Genomic DNA, 17352 nt, shown 5'->3' with positions numbered 1-17352 from the left:
CTCCTCATTTCCTGTCTACCTAGCTATACTGTACTATCAATAAAGGCATAAAATGCCCTAAAAAGGTAGAGAGAGCATACAACATTGGCCAAATAAAGTGCTGGCACTGCAACTGTATACGAGTTCAGAAATAAAGGATTGTTGGAAATGTTTTTCCGATACGTCATCCAATCGATAATTTATGGACTGAAATATACCATTCAGACACTATAAAAAATCATCAGTGTCCAGTCTGTGAGAGTGCTTTGTGGATGCATACATACAAGTCTAGTAGTACTACTCGTAATTCTAATACTACTGCCCTTTAAAAAAATACCTTTATCTGTTTTAATTAACTACTGTTAGTAGCCCTGCAGATACCTTGTTGTAAGACACACAAGAAAAGGAAAAACACCATGAAACACCCAACATACAAAGACTGAGATATTGCACACATTTCATTCGGCAATCTCAATCAGAGATCGCCGAATGCACTTTATTGACTAGTTGCACTTTATCAAGGGAATGTGTGCAATATTATCTCTGTGTTTTTCTTTTACTTACGTGAACGTGTATGTTATTTGTATGCAGCTATGACTCATGTCTCCAAGACAAATTTCTCTCAAGGGAGACAAATAAAGACAACCTTGAACCTTGAAGACGAATGGCCAAAATAGCTCTATACAAGCTTTAATTGATTGTTTGAATACATTATTAACATGATTATTAAAGGACCACCATATAATTGGCCCTCACTAATGTGCCACACAAAATGCCACAATTGTTTTTCTACTCAGTCTGTGTCTCATATGAGCGCTGTGCGGGGGCGGTTGAGAAACACGTCCACCAGTGACATCATAGGGGGGAATCCAAGCTAATATCTTGTTTCCTTGTTTCTACTTATACATTATGACTATATACAAAAGCATGGCAAGCTGGTCGGGAGGCATACTTTGGTTAGACATAGCATTGGTTAGACATGGGTTACGGTTGTATGTCTATTTTAAACTCAGCTTTGATGGGAAATGAACAGGTAGGAGCGCACACCAAAAGTAGGGAGGTGCTGACCACGGGAGACAAACTAGAAAATAGAAAGGAGAGGACGCACAAAATACTTTTGTATTATTACCAACGTTTCGACAAACTAGTTGCCTTCTTCAGGGTGCGGGTTAAACTCAGCTTTGATGTCATGGTCAAAGCTGGGCGAGGCAACTCACCCATGCGTCTGGCCATCACAATTCTACACTCCATTGTGTTGTGTCTTGGGGTGTGTGTGATATATATCTGATCACTTAGGAGGCACAAGTAGTAATTTATCCCAACAATCTCATGGCTGCTGTTTGCAGTCACATGCCATGCAGTTGCAAACAAGCATATCACGCATATTTGAAATGTCTGGTCTTCATTTCCACACTGACTGCACGTCTGCACCAGTAGTTTCTTATGCCTTATCCGTAAGGCGGGTTGGTATGACGGAAAGGTTGAGATGAGGTTACATGAATAGGTTTATTATGTTTATGTTTATTCAACTTTCAGCATGATCACAGGTTTTAAAAGACAGGAGCCATTAAAAACACTGAATTATTTTGTCTATCACAAATCTAAAAATACAATAGCCTATCCTAAAATCCAAATGGTGTAAACTCAAATCTAAAATCTACTATCATTTAAAAGTCCGCACATATGGGATTGGTGATTTTCTGTATCTCTCAGTTCTGCATGATGGCGTGTCCAGGTCGTCTCCATTTCTAGTTTGACGTCCAGAGATCTCTTTCCTGAGAGGAGGTAGCCAGTTCCTGAAGTTAGATTTGAACAGCTTCCTGGCGAAGTCAAGGCATAGGTGGGCGCGCCTCTCTGCTATAGGGTGCACAATGTGAGGGTGCAGAGAGCTCCTGTGTATCCCGAGTACCTCCGGCCGAGAATGATTCTGCAAGCCCGTTTTTGGACTCTTTCCAGTCTTTTAGTCTGGCTGCCAGTCAAGGAACTGTGCCAGACTGTGGCTGCATATTCCAGCACTGGGCGCACGTAGCCTGTGTAGATTGAAACCAATTCAGGGTCTTGGACCCCAAATTTCTTCAGGCAACATATAGGAGATAAGAGCTTTCTATTGGCTGTCAATGGGGGAGTGTTGGGAGCGCCGGTTTCTGTCTCATGCCAGTGACGTGTATGACTTTGCATTTTCTTGGATTTAGTTTCATTTCCTTGATGTCTTGATGTAACTTTATTAGCCACACCCTTCTTTCATGATGTCCACAACCCATAATTTACAGCTCTGACTGGGCAACCTGCCATGGTGGAGATATTCACTCCTAGTGCACTTTTGTAGATGATACATGCTGGATATTTTTAGCAGTTTCATTGCAAATAGTTGTCAAGTAAATCATCTTGAATTTTTTTTTTATATTATATATAATATATTTATTGCATTTTCTTTCTTTTTTTTCAACAGAACAATACATGACAACACAAACATCAGACAATACAATCACTTAAAAACATAGCCTACAGCATAAATACAGTAGGCTATAATGAGGGCACTTAGACGGGCAACAAAAGAGTCCTTAGGGCCACATGATTCATCTTGAATTCTTGAATATATTAGTGCGTATGTACTCTTTTCAAAACTTAATTTCTCATCACTCCCCATATGTGTTTAGAGAACCGCTTATAACCATTTGCTTCTGGTAGCATGTGAGGTGGAATTATCATTTTAGAATACAGTGAGCAATTAGCAACCATGACACCCATTGCTAGTGTAGTGATGCTTAGGAGCGGGGATTGAACCCCAGTCTCCCACTCGCCAGACCGACACACAACCTGCCAATAGGGCTTATCCCGATTGACAGGGCTGTTGTGGGCCGGGTCTTGGCTATACACTAGCATCATAAAATCATCAATAAAGTGTTACAAATCTTACAAATCTTACAATTTACAATTTAGGCATTTAGCAGACGCTCTTGATCCAGAGCGACTTACATTTAAGCGCATGTCATGATACGTCACATATATAAAAAGTAGTTATCATGAATCGTGTATCATGTATAAACTAAGAACGTAATTGTGGAGCATCTATGTCAACTATACATACTATACTATATTATATCATACAATATACATGTGTACTATAAAGTGCTATGACTACATAAGATGCAATTCTAGTGCTGTCTACATAACGAGCTATAAGTTTGTCTAAAATACTATCTAAGTCGACATAAAATGCTATCTATAAGGGGCTAGGCTAGGGCAAGTGCATTTTTTCTGAGTGTAATTTTGCAGTATCAATTATGAATTTTTTCTATTCCAAATGACATTATTTGAGAAAATGGGCACAAATGATTCCTGGCATGATTTACTACAGTAGATAGTTATGAACGCAGTATGTATGTTGTGATATTAGCATTTTGAAAATGATTGGTGAATTGCAGATAGCACTGTTCCTTCAAATGTATACACTGTTCTTTATTGAATTACTATTAGTATTAATTACTAGTGTTTAACAAAACTTAGGATAATATAGTAACAAATGATGTGTAGTGAGGGCCACATGATTCTTACAGTATCATGTGAACTTGAGTTCTGAACTTGAGAAACCTGACCTGGAAAAAATACCGTAATTACGCAACATACAACTACTACTGACAAGTGACATGCCTCCTCAATTCACCCTACTTACTGTAAGGAACATACAATACTGAAATGCTTCCTCAATGCCTTTGGATGAGAGTTCTATGGCCGCACGCGCACAGACACACACACTTTGTCAAGTCACATTTGTTTATTTACCACATTTCATACGACAAGCTTGAAGAATAGTTGTGTATGTAATGTTTTCTCGTTGTCTTTGAACCACACCTAACACTATGGTGTCACATACAGTGACTTCAGGTCTATTTTTTTTCTCCAGTTTCCAGATTTGTTTTGGTTAGCCTATATACAATACCACTTTTCCCCTTTGTAAGGTCTGTTCTGTACCCATCTTTAAGCCCATAATATATGGAGATCTGATAGATACATCTGTGAATCTATCTATCTATCTGCCTGTACCCCTTAACTCCATTTAATACAGTACAATCCAATATGCCCATATTTTTTAGAAAATAGGCTATTGGGCGGATCGGCGGTTCTGACCGACATGACTCCACGGCACCACACTCCCTCGATCGGGTCAGCGAGTGCGCAAAGTTTGTTGATTGCGCCAAGAAGTTGATTGGTTGATCGGTTCTCGAGATACACAAAGGACAGATTAAATCACACACAGCACACATGCAAGGCACGCAAGAGTTTTTGCACACACACACACACACACACACCCACACACGCACGCATGCATGTACGCACGCACACACACAGTGCACACATACATTATATACTTTATATACAGCATATATTGTAAAGCATAGGCCTACAATATATACATATAGGCCTAGTGAATAAATGGTTCTCTATTCTCTCCAGGGAACTTGCGTCTCTAGAGCCACATGTGGCTCTTATAGGCCCTCTCCCGTGGCTTCCAGTTGCTACGGCAAAGAAGTATGTTTTTTTTTACATTTCTTTTAATCATTATTATTGAATTTGTAGTAGGCGTAAAGTCATTCTTTCATTTTGATATTGCAAAACAATGTTGCCTATACACCAGATAAAAATAAGAATCAAATTTAATGAAGGAAAATAGAATAGAAGAATGTATTCATGATAAGACATCTAACGTATTGTTTTCACCACCAATGCTGCTGGCTTACTGGTACAGTATACTTGACATGCTTTGAGAAATGCTTTGAGGCAAACAATAAAATGTAAATTTAAAAGACCAGAAAAATCATAAATAATTAAAGTTTGCTTTATTAACCCATTCTGACCGGGCACCCATTTTGGTGTCAGCATCATGTTATGCTTTAGCTATTGAAAAATAGCAGATCTACAAGCTCATATCGCGCCACCGAGTGGCGCGATACGAGCTTGTAGGTCTGCTATTTTTGAAAAAAAATCGAAGAACGACTGACATTTTTAGAATCTGATCTCAGGTCAGAATGGGTTCGTCAGACCAGCGTGTGTCCAGCGGAAACCTCGTATGAATCTGATCTCAGGTCAGAATGGGTTAAAGAAAACATATTTTGCGGCTCCAGATAGAATTGTAATATGTTTTTGGGCCAGAAATGGCTCTTCTGATAATAAAGGTTGCCTATACACCCCTGTCTTATATTGTCTCTGTAGGCCTGTACTGTCTGCAGCTTTCACATTCCTTGACCTTGCAGTTACAGTAAAGCTGTGCGAGGAATGTAGAGATTCTAACTGAGTGCAATAATCTAAATTATGTGCCAGACAGTAAACCAACACGTTGCACAAGTACACAAGGGATTTTTTAGGGACGTCTTAGTTTTCCCCGTCAGACCGGCAGTCTGTGACGTGCAGCCTCAGCCCAGTTAATTACTCATGCACATGAGAACATCGTATCGACTAAACCATGTGAGAACACAACACGCTATCTTTGTGTAATCGTGTGTTTCTAATCAAAGTAGAGATGCCATTACTGAATGCATTATTCCAGCCAGTCACAATAGCTGGCCCACGGGGAGGGATAAGTGACAACACTTGATTCTATCGCACTTTAGTTTCTAATTTATCAGATGTAACAGCCAGTAGGAAAATCACTTTAAAAGAAAATAAGAAATAACCATAGGCTACTATATCATCATGATGGGGCTGGATAGTAGGCTACTTGAGATCAGTTTTGCTCTTGAGTCTGGTCTTAAGACTTGACTGCTATAATTTAAGAGTTGTACGGTCAAGTGTCAAAGAGTGGTACTGTATTTTGGTTCGGTTTTTAGCTCAAAACACTTTTTGAGGAGAGCTAGCCCCTCCAGCTTTGAGGGTTTGTGTAAACACAAACATTGTCCTATAACAGAAACATTGAATGCTATTGATAATGAATGGCCAGTTTTGAGTGTTTGTGCTAACACAAACATTGAATGCCATTGACAATGAATGGCCAGTTTTGAGTGTTTGTCCTAACACGAACATTGAATTATAACAGTAATGAGCACTGATATATACTTTTTTGTGTTATCCTTTTAGCTATAATGTCTGACTGTACCACGTACGTCATTCGTCAAAGGAGCTCTGACCTTTAGATCTCCCAATGAGTCAAATATATGATTTGCTCGACCCACTTTTGATGACGTAAAAAAAAGCACCGTCAAAGCTTTTGTATTTCCATTAATTTGTGTGAAGTCTTGACCCTGATGCCCTAATGCATGGTTGGCTACGGGAGTACAGCATTGACAGACAACCCCGAAAAATAAAAGTGACGTCATCTCCAGTCTCCAACCAGCTATTTAAAGCGATCATTTGTTAATTAATTGAGTGGTCTTCTTTCTCTCAAGTTCTCTCAAGTGTTTAATTGTGCAATTGCGTATGAATAAGTAAGGTGGCTGCAGCAGGAAGTATAGACTCGCACCCACTAGATGTTAATGTTGTCGATTGTAAACCATTCCATATGGTTTGAACCGACATGCGTGACTGTAGAATAAAAGTAGGCTATATTTTGTTAATTTTATACCAATGAAAGCAATAGACCTGTGTGCATACGCCTGATTTCTGGGTGTGCGAAAGTTTTCTCCTATACAGTTCATTTTATACCAAAACATACTGTAATTTGTTTTGTCCATAGTATTGGAAAGAATAAGCAAAGGTAAAGGTGAATAATATCCATTTCTTTCATAAAAGCATGAGGAATGTCACACGTGCAGTTACCCCAATGAATATGAGCAGCATACATACACACACACAGTCCAGTGTCTGTGTGACATTAAATAATAGGCTGGCAGGCTGCACAAAAGCCCTTAGGCCTACATTTACACAGAAAGAATACAATTTCAACATACATATATAAGGATAGATGACACTACTGCTCATCTTTCAATTAGTTAGTACAGCAACACTTTGGACGTTCAGTGGGGCTTGGTGTAAAACTGTGTGTATTTGCCCGGCAGCTATAAACCTGAGGCAAAGAAGTTAACTGACAGCTGCAACGTTAAAATCTCATGCGAGAGTAATTAGATGTGAGTTTTGAAATCTTTTTTTTATAACTTTATTTATAAGATTTTCAATTTTTGTAGACAAACAACCCCACATATACCCCACCCTCCCCGGGTGAGTTTTGAAATCTTGGTTGCATTTTCCTCTCCTGTGTATTCAGGAGAATATTTTGTGTGTGTGGTTGGTATTCTCTTTCCGCGAGTAACTTTTTCGCGGAAAGAGAACACGTGTCAAGTGTGTCCATAAATATTGTAGTCTTTACGGTCCCTCAGCTGACTCACTAACTTTTCAAATAAATTGACGTTTTAACCGGAGAACCGGGTTTTGTTGCCCTTTTAATACAGGCCTAGAACTGGGAAGGGAGGGTACCGAAAATAACAAAGAGGCTGCTCTGTCCGCATGTCTCTGTCTAGACTCGGAAACCCTGCAAAAAAAAAAACACTGTTTTTATTTTCAGGAATAATTTCCAGGTCTAGGCTCCATCTCCCTTCCCAGCTGTGTCACATCCTTCTTCCTCTTCGCTCTCCTCTTCACCAACCACCTTTCTCCATTGTTTAACCACCTCTCAGCCTGACCTATAACTGCATACTCGTCCCTTCTCCCCCCCCCCCCCTCCCTCCACCCTCCAAGTCTCTGTCTTTATTCCTGAGCGTTCGCTACATTATATTATAAAATGAATTGATTGTCCCCGTCATTATAAAGTGACTGATTACTGATTACTGAAACAATGTGCCACGTACATCACAACGATTCTACAATATATCCTAACAGTTTTCAGAACAATGTATGTTGGATGTATCAGTGGTTCTCAATGTTTTCCCCAAAGTACCCCCACAATGATATGTACAGTATTTGGTCATGGACCCCCATCTCAAAATATTTATTTATATATTCAAAGAATTGCATTTATTTTCACAATTCTCTAAGAATAGCAGATTTACAAGCTCATAGCACATATAGCATCTATGAGCTTCTATATCTGTATATCAGGTAAAAGATCACACCTGTGTGAAGTGAGGGGCGCTAATATATTAAAGTCTAACTCATGTTGCTATGATTAGGTGACGATGTAAAACAAACGGTGACAAAACAAACATTAAATTCTCTTTAATGTCAATGGCGTTTTTAAAACAAACATTGAACTAAAAACAAACATTAATTTCTGTCCATTGTCAATGGCGTTTTTAAAACAAACATTGAACTAAAAACAAACATTAAATCCTCTTTATTGTTAATGGCATTTAATGTTTGTGTTAGGGACAAGATGTGTAAATTATCCCTTCATTGTCAATGGCGTCTTTTAAAACAAACATTGAACTAAAAACAAACATTATACCTGTATGGGGCTAGCGCCCATATATATACACAAACCTGCAGAATAAGTCATTATGTTACCATCCTTTTTCCTTTTAGACAAGAAAACTCTAGTCTAGAGCAACGTATAAAATGACATACATGACATGGCATTATACTGTAGGATATGTTGTCATCTCCATTTTAGCTCTTCGATAACAACTTGTATTTTCTATCCTCACAGGAAGAAGCCTCCAGTACAATATGTTCGCTGCGAGATCGAAGGCTGTGGTACTGTCTCTGCCCACCCACGCTACTTACAGGTCTACTGTCCTATGCACTGTAACCATGACAACCCTCCTTTAATTATCTTTCCACTGTGTGGAATTTGAAACTGTACAATGCGGAAAGGGTTTGATGAAAACATTTTTTGGATGGCATGCAGTCACGATAACCAGAGCCCAAACCGGTTATAAGGGCTTTTCACCACCACATAATTAATGGGGCATAACCTTTCAGATCAGAAAGATTACATCTGTAAGTTCAGGTAGAGGTATATAAGCGTGACATAGCAACATAGCCTATTCACTACATGCTTAACTTGTATAAACTGTTGTGAAACCTCACACCGCAGTTTACTCACTCACTTACAGTAATTACACTTTTTATGCTACAGTATACCAGTATACCACAGTTTAAGCCATACTTCCCTGTTAAGCTAAGAGCTCTGCCTGCATCTTGTTCTCCTGGTTCTTCCTCAATCCCAGCTCATACATTTCTTTACTTTATTATTCAGTAGCCTAGATAATAAGTTCGATAAAGGAAGCAGATTTGCACTACTGTCCCGATGTCCCGATTACGTTTTTTTTGTCCTGATCCTGATTTGATTTTGAGTATCATGCAGATACTGATTTTTCCCGATAAATATATATTTATAGAACACTTATAGATATTGAAGTGAAGTTTGCCTAACTTTGCTACTACAGGGAAAACATGCACATGTACGTCATGTTACTATTTGTTTTACTCTTTTGATTGCTCTTTCTTGCACTCTTTATGCTATCAGTTAACTTTACTTGAATTTACATACATTTGTTTTAAGCTCATGGAATTTCTGCAGTTGAAAGTGTGCAAACAGCCCACTAATGATGGCATCTGTAAGAGTGCCTTGACTTCCTTCATTGAAACTATAAAGTATTGGGAAATGCAGAGATATGAGATGAGATGACATTTACAGGCATAGCCTGTTCTCTGTCTCCCCCCTATGGACAGTGTGAGATCTGCGGTTTCACCTGCCACCAGACTCAACCAAGCCCCCAGACTCAACCAAGCCCCCAGTAAGGCTATCCAACGTTGAAGTTGCCACTACCTACTGGCGAAAAGTGGAACTGCAGCACTTTCATGGAGGTGGACGGACGTTCATGACGTCATGTGCGTAACGTGCGTCATCCCAGGGCCTCAAATTTGAGGTCCGGGCTTAACTTGAACTTCCGCTCACTCGAGCCATTGAGTTATAATTGTACCGGCAGTCTTCCGGGTGCTTCAAAACGCCACTGAGCATCTTCCATTGAAATGAATAGCGGGGGCGGTACTGTCTCTATCCTTTTATTACACCTTCTACCAGTTTTCCTCATCGCTGAAGCACTGGCAGCCCATGCAGGCGCACTCATCACCACCTTACCCCGGTCCTATAGAGACTTTGGCGCAGCGGTAGCTTCACCCACCCAGACCCCATGTTACCCAGGAGACCCTGGACCTGAAGGGCCTTCTGAACAGACCCCTGTTACCCAGGAGACCCTGGAGGGCCTTTCTGAACAGACCCCTCGCCCAACTTCAGCCGCGCCGTGGTCCCCCTCCACCACTCCAAATCAGATAGACGCATCTCAGACCCAGGTCCTCCAGGTGGCTTATGTGCGTGATGCAGATGGGGCAGCCACAGGAGAGCTCCACTTTTCTACAGCTGACGTGGTGGCCCACCTCCGCTGCCCACTCCCACCTCTCCAGCAGCAGCCAAATCCAGCTCATTCAACTGACCACCCTGCTTGCCTCCTCCTCCTCCTCCGACCGACACCCACCCCCCACCCTGCTGACCCTCAGCTCTGTCACCACCCTCTCTCCCTTAGGCCTGCGGGTTGGGTTGGGTTGGGTTGGGTTGGCTGGCGGGGAGGCGCGGCCGCGCAGTCAGCCAGGGAAGAGGTGCTGTGGGAGTGGGTATAGCGGGCGGCATGGAGCAGGATATCGGGAAGAGGGTGTCGGGAGTGTGACGAGAGCGTGTGGGAAGATGAAGGCATGATTTTTGGGAGAGGGGTAGTGTGACTGTGAGGCACATATATTGTTAGAAAGCACACAGTACAGTACAGTACAGTACACAGTACAGTACGGGACAGTTTGAGACAGTACGGGACATTATTGTACAGTACAGCACAGTACATTATGGTACAGTACAGTACAGTACAGTATGGTACAGTACAGTACCGCACCCAAATAGTCTGACTGAACAAGTGGGCACCTGGACGAGTGGCCACCTGGACGAGTGGCCACCTGGACGAGTGGCCACCTGGACGAGTGGCCACCTGGACGAGTGGCCACCAGGATGAGTGGCCACCTGGATGAGTGGCCACCGGGATGAGTGGCCACCGGGATGAGTGGCCACCTGGATGAGTGGCCACCTGAATGAGTGGCCACCTGGATGAGTGGCCACCGGGATGAGTGGCCACCTGGATGAGTGGCCACCGGGATGAGTGGCCACCTGGATGAGTGGCCACCTGGATGAGTGGCCACCTGAATGAGTGGCCACCTGGATGAGTGGCCACCGGGATGAGTGGCCACCTGAATGAGTGGCCACCGGGATGAGTGGCCACCTGGATGAGTGGCCACCTGGATGAGTGGCCACCGGGATGAGTGGCCACCTGAATGAGTGGCCACCTGGATGAGTGGCCACCGGGATGAGTGGCCACCTGGATGAGTGGCCACCTGGATGAGTGGCCACCTGGATGAGTGGCCACCGGGATGAGTGGCCACCTGGATGAGTGGCCACCGGGATGAGTGGCCACCTGAATGAGTGGCCACCTGAATGAGTGGCCACCGGGATGAGTGGCCACCGGGATGAGTGGCCACCTGAATGAGTGGCCACCTGGATGGCGTGGCGTGGTGCTAGAGTTCGACCGGCCGAAAATCTATATAGAGAGAGAGAGAAATATAGATATTGAAGTGAAGTTTACCTAACTTTGCTACTACAGGGAAAACATGCACATGTACGTCGTGTTACTATTTTTTTTACTCTTTTGATTGCTCTTTCTTGCACTCTTTATATAAGCATATCTATGCTGCTGCATTGTCTGAAGGAAGCCAAACGAAAATAACTTTTACTCTCATGTACTTACCTGTAGGCCTACACAAGATGTAACAATAAAGTACAACCTTGAACCTAGATTTGTGAAAATATAATTGGATGTTTCTGTCATGTTGCTATATCTCTACACTGCCACTACTACTGAGCTTTTATGCTTGCAACTTGAATAATATAAATAAACGGATTCTCTTGTCTTCTGCAGTGTATTCAGCAAGTAAATTGGTAAAAATCCCAGCAAGTAAGATGGTAAAAGTCCCATGTTTAATTTATACATTATGCTTTACGACATTGGTAGGCATAATCAAATCAAACCAATTTTATTTGTATAGCACATTTAAAAACGACTCTCATCGTACCAAAGTGCTTCACAGGTCAGAGAAAACAATACAGTGCAATACAATACAATACACCAGTGTAAAATAAAGCAATAAAAACAATGCATAGTTTTGGTACAGTAGAAAAGAATAATGTTAAGAGCAGTTTAAAAGCAACAAGGCAAACATATCCTATGTATAAAAGTGCGAGAGCATCAGGGGGACTGAAAGGCTTGTGAATATAAAATGTTTTGAGCCTGGACTTAAAGGTATATTCAGTGATTTCACTCAAAAAACCTTAGGTTTCGTTTTTGGCTGTGGGACCCAGCCTTTTTTGACCCCCAGGGGTTAACTGGGGACAGGGAGGAACTCCTTATATGGCCAGCACACTCTATAGTAGGGAGGATTATCACAACAAAACAAAAAAATAAGTGATATTTGAATTAAGTGAAATCACTGAATATACCTTTAAAGCTCTCAACGTAGGGGGCAGACCTATGACAGCAAGAGGATTGCTGTTCCATAATGTAGGAGCTGCGACAGCAAAGGCATGGTAGCCTCTTCTTTGTCACTGGAATTTCTAGGAGTCGTCTGTCTGCTGACCTGAAGGTCCTAATGGAGGAGGGATATGATAGGAGAAGGTCAAAGATGTAGGAGGGGGCCAGTCCGTTCCACATGCAGGGCATAGGCAACTGGTGGCCCATGGGCTGAACTGGCCCGCCAGCAATAATATCTGTCCGGCAAATTATTTTGTCGTTTCTAATATCTGATTGTCTGATCCCCCAGATGAAGAATGCTTCCATGCAATGCAAAGTGAGGGGTGCACCCCTGGCCCTCACTTTGAGCACAGATCACTTTATGAGCATGTTCAATTAATATAAATACTATTTTATTAGTCTGTCTATAGCCCTGAGACTAATAAGGAGTCAGAGACTGGAGTCTTCCTTAATAATAATAATAATAATAATAATAATAATAGCTCAGATTTATATAGCGCTTTTCTAAATACCCAAAGCGCTTTACATGGGAACACCAGGAACAGACTTTATTAAGAAAAAAAAGATCAAAGCTAAAACATAACAGATTAAAAAGGTTAAAAGGATAAAATGATAAATAGTTTTATGTACTTTCATGAGAGTGAACAACAGGCAGAAGTTTCACTTTCTCTCTATAGAAGAGACCTTCACTATCTCTGTTTGAAAGTTAGTATGTATAGCCTATATACTGTAAGTACTGTATATCCTTTTTTGAGGGGCGCTAGCCCCTACTATGTCCAGCTTTTATTGATAATGACCAGTTTTAAGTGTTGGACCTTTGATTACACCATTTTTATTATCTTAATTGAATTAAGTAAATTTTGCAATTCATATGCACCAATAGGCTCCGCTACAGCTACACACATATGATTAACATACATTGAAATATGTTAATCATTGTTGTCTTGATGCCATATGTAACCCATCTGAAGAAAGCGAGGACTATACAGAGACATTATTGGAGATGGAGTCACTTGGAGGGGGGATGACATGGGACTGGGGGACGAGGGGGGAGGGAAATGCACTTAGGCCTATGTCCTTGTCTATGTCTAAGAGGAATGCTCTCTATACTGCACTGCTTTTTCCAAATAAAATAAACATTATATAATATATAATACAAAAATATATATATTTTTTAATGCATTGTTTTTGTTAATCAAAATCAATGCATCAAATACAGTAAGCTTTTTCTATTTCAGTGGAATACCTACAACTTTTATATCAAAGTCTTGGGTGGCAATGCATTCATGAATAAACACATACAAATGATGATGGTATTGTCTAAATAACATCAACACGTAGCCTACAGATGACATTTATTTGTTCCTGTTTAACATACTAAGGTTATAGGTATAAAAAGATCTCACTAGACTAGTAAATCATTTGAATGGGAATTGGGGGTGGGCCACACTGTGACGTTAAATGTCCTGTGCTGTGCGTCCCCTAAACCCGCCCCTCTCCCAGCTAGGCTTGCGGAACCAATTAAATCCCACTGCCCCGTGTGTGGCGTCGCTTGTCAACAACGACAGGACCAGGAGACATGTTTCATCATGTTTCATTGACAACGCGAGGGGACGGCACCGCGAGCGGGCAAATTTTGACTTTTGAAAAGACCCGATTGACGTGTGTATAGACCAAAATTACCGGATTTTCTAAATTCATGCCGCGGAGGGAGAATCACTTTCTTGTTCCATCCAACTCACTCTCACCGCGGTTTACCGTGCACATACACACACACAGACAGCACCTAGCCAGTTATTAACCAGGCTAAGGCTCCACTGCTCCAGCACTAATGGCAGAACGAGAGCAGCGCATAACGATAGACGTGCTAGACATGCTTGTCCCCAGCCGCTCTCAAACGGGAAGAGCTGTGGATTTGGCCAGATTATTACTTGATGAATGTACTCGTCTTCTTGACCTTTATGTGAGTATACCAATGTGTTGACCCTGTCTACAGGCTATATAGGCCTACTCTATAGCATTTTTCTTAAATAACCTAACTGTTTGTTTTTCCCTGGCTGTGTGATGGATACCCTGTCCCGTTACATTCCAGGGCAGGCCTGCCTACTGCCTAGTACATGCGCTTGTCTTTTTTTGTAAAGAGCTCTGTAGCACTGTAGCTTGTTGTCTCTCGCAGATCGGCTATATAAAACTAAAACGCGACGAGTATAACGGCTTGCCATAGTCGCGTGTTGCAAGAGGTGTGTCTGCTTCGAAAGCCGTTATGCTACTTTGGCATACACTGTCCACTGTCCACTTTGTGTCACAAGTGTTCGCTGTTTTCTATGTAGCCTACTGTAGTAGATGGAGTGATGATACTGCAGTGCATAACTCATTTACCCTAAGATCACCTCCCACTTCCCGAGGGGGGTTCAGCGTTTCACCCTAATGGAAAGAGTGTAATTGATTTTCCAGCCAGAAGCGTTTCTACATCACAGGACAGTGAGGACACCTTGAACTTCTCTTAAATAATCAATATCATTAATGCATAGTCTCTTATTCATAATTGATATGTGGCTAAATTAAGGATATAAGTGGAAGGCCATTGGATGTGGTTGGTCATAGCATTGGTTCCCGTGCTATGAATCAGCCCAATATAGGCTATAGTATACTCGTCTCCTTCATCCCTTGTTTTCTCTCATCTCCTCTGCTGTCCCATTTCAGAAGGAGAAGGAGAGCTTCTTGTCCGACCACACCCCAGAGGAGGGCCGCATTGTGTCCCTATCCCCAGACGAGCAGGAGCCCTGCATAGAGGAGCGGGTGCAGCTCCTTCACTCGGCTCTGCGTCAGTGTCTCGGACTGCTTCACTGTCTCATCCTGAAGGAAGAGGAGGAGATGGGCGAGCTGGAGGGAGAGTACGAAACTCTGAGGAAGAATGTCCGGTCCCGGCTGGAACACTTACTCCATAGCACCAGGGTTTTGGTGGAGACGGATGGCACAACTGTAGAAATCACCCCGGATCACCAGTGCAACGAGGTATAGATGTAGTTGTAGTTGTACACATACAGCTGAAACACACCTTTAGCTAGCTTGTATATAGCATATACAATTATGTGGTTTAGAAGCTCCCACAGTTAAAGATTGGGTTTAATTAAAATCAACTGTATTATATTAGACCTTGGCATTGTCCTTTGGTGACCCAAAGGACAGGGATAGCGTGCATACAGATTCTTATGCAGTACACTCTGGTCTCAGCATCAAGTATAAGAACAGTTACTTAATATGCCCAATGATGAAATAATAATTACTATGAATTATTATCAAAACAAGTCCTTTGGCTTCTTATTGTTTGTAAGGATTCCTTGTTTTGAATAGAGTGGAAATGCTAGGAAAAGAAATGGGATGAAAGGGTGAGACATTAAATTAACTTCTTTATAACAGTAGGCCTACATTGATGGTTTTCCAGTGTTATAACAGAACTCACTATAGCCACACTGGAGGGACAACCTATGTTTACCAAAGCCCTTTTTTATTACTTCCAGGAAGTTGACGGTATGATGGGGTCTTTTGCCATTAAAATGTGGACCCATCGAGTGCTGCTGGAGCTGATCCACTGGGCCGACCATGCCTCACAGACCCTTCATGTTTTACACACACAAAAGGCAGGGACGGGAGAAGTCTAACTGCTGTGTATTCAACACCATCGATGGACTGCCTCAAAAACCTAACACAGCCAGCTTTGTCTTAACAGTAGTACATGCATTTAAAAAAGATCAATGTTATGAATTGAATATACTCTGTGAATGCTGGAAGTACTGCTCAACTAATTTCATGACTAAGCCCCCTTTTAACAAAGTCTGCAAGTTAGCTTTGCCCAGACATTGGCATTTCCCTAGCAAGTGTTAAAATGACCTGTAGTTTGCCACAGTCGGCTATTCTTTTGAAAAAGAACAGCGTGTGCAAATGTTTGGTCGCATAAAGGCTGGCGGACTTTGTGCTGTGGCTGACTGACTGAGACTGGTTGAAACATTGTTGTTTTTTGTTTCATATACATTATATTTATTTTTATTTAAATTGCTTTAATCTGTGATGGCATATTGTTGGTGTGAAATATGAAGGGCCGTATAGTTCAAATGTTGTAAGGTTGTTCAAAACCTGCTGTTACTAACACTAAACTAACTGCTACTTACCAAAAAAGAGTGGGCCTAATACATGACTGATAAACTGTGACTTCACTTAAATGCAGCTGAATCTGTAGTCATGGCAGATGAAGCTGGTTTATCGTGCAGCTTTAATTGTACTGCATATAATCCAAGTAATTCCAACTCAAACCCAATATGTAGCATGTTTTCATGTACACTAACAGGTTTAGGTTTGTTAAAAACTGTGATCATCACCCATCTATGTTACTGGAGGTTGTTTTGTGTATTCAGATACTTGAATGTGCTGCTATATAGTTTAATCACAATTCACCTGTTACATTAATATTGCACAGTAGCACTGTGTGATCTGTAGCCAAAACTGTGTCACATACTCTGCACCAAAACCCCACTGATATGTAAAATGAAAATATATCTATATTTATCTAACACTACATAGATAGAATGCTGGGATGAATGTGCTGTGACTTGATAGACCTACTGGTTTAGATTTTTTTTAATGCCACATTTTACATTCATGTGAATTATTATCTCTCTGTAGATTGATTGGATGTGCGGTGATTGGTGAAGATTAAAACTGTCATATCCACAAAACGTCGACTGAATTCACTCCTTCAACTAGCAAGAGAAAAAAACACGGTAAAACGTTGTGACTTCAAATGTGCACACAGTCCCTAGGAGCGTGCGTGCCTTTGAAATCCAAGGCACACAGATTGTTGCCTCTTTTTTTTTTACAGTCATAA

The 17352-nt window shown here is 41.5% G+C and overlaps 1 protein-coding gene across 2 annotated transcripts; it reads left to right on the top strand.

Moving 5' to 3' along the window:
• The first annotated feature begins 14023 nt into the window (after positions 1 to 14023).
• LOC310875338 (uncharacterized protein) lies at positions 14024 to 17158 on the top strand. Of its 2 annotated transcripts, XM_083788538.1 has the most exons (4): positions 14024 to 14433; positions 14925 to 14951; positions 15174 to 15485; positions 15992 to 17158. In XM_083788538.1, exons 1-4 carry the CDS (start codon positions 14302 to 14304, stop codon positions 16130 to 16132), a joined length of 612 nt encoding a protein of 203 aa, XP_083644664.1. In that variant the 5' UTR covers positions 14024 to 14301; the 3' UTR covers positions 16133 to 17158. The 2 variants fall into 2 exon arrangements, with proteins under 2 accessions (XP_083644664.1, XP_083644665.1); XM_083788539.1 differs by lacking the exon at positions 14925 to 14951.
• The last annotated feature ends 194 nt before the right edge of the window (positions 17159 to 17352 follow it).

Source organism: Protomyctophum parallelum (assembly GCF_964188405.1).
Source record: "Protomyctophum parallelum genome assembly, chromosome: 18".
Taxonomy (NCBI): Eukaryota; Metazoa; Chordata; class Actinopteri; order Myctophiformes; family Myctophidae; genus Protomyctophum; species Protomyctophum parallelum.
This window is presented reverse-complemented; position numbering and strand designations above follow the sequence as displayed.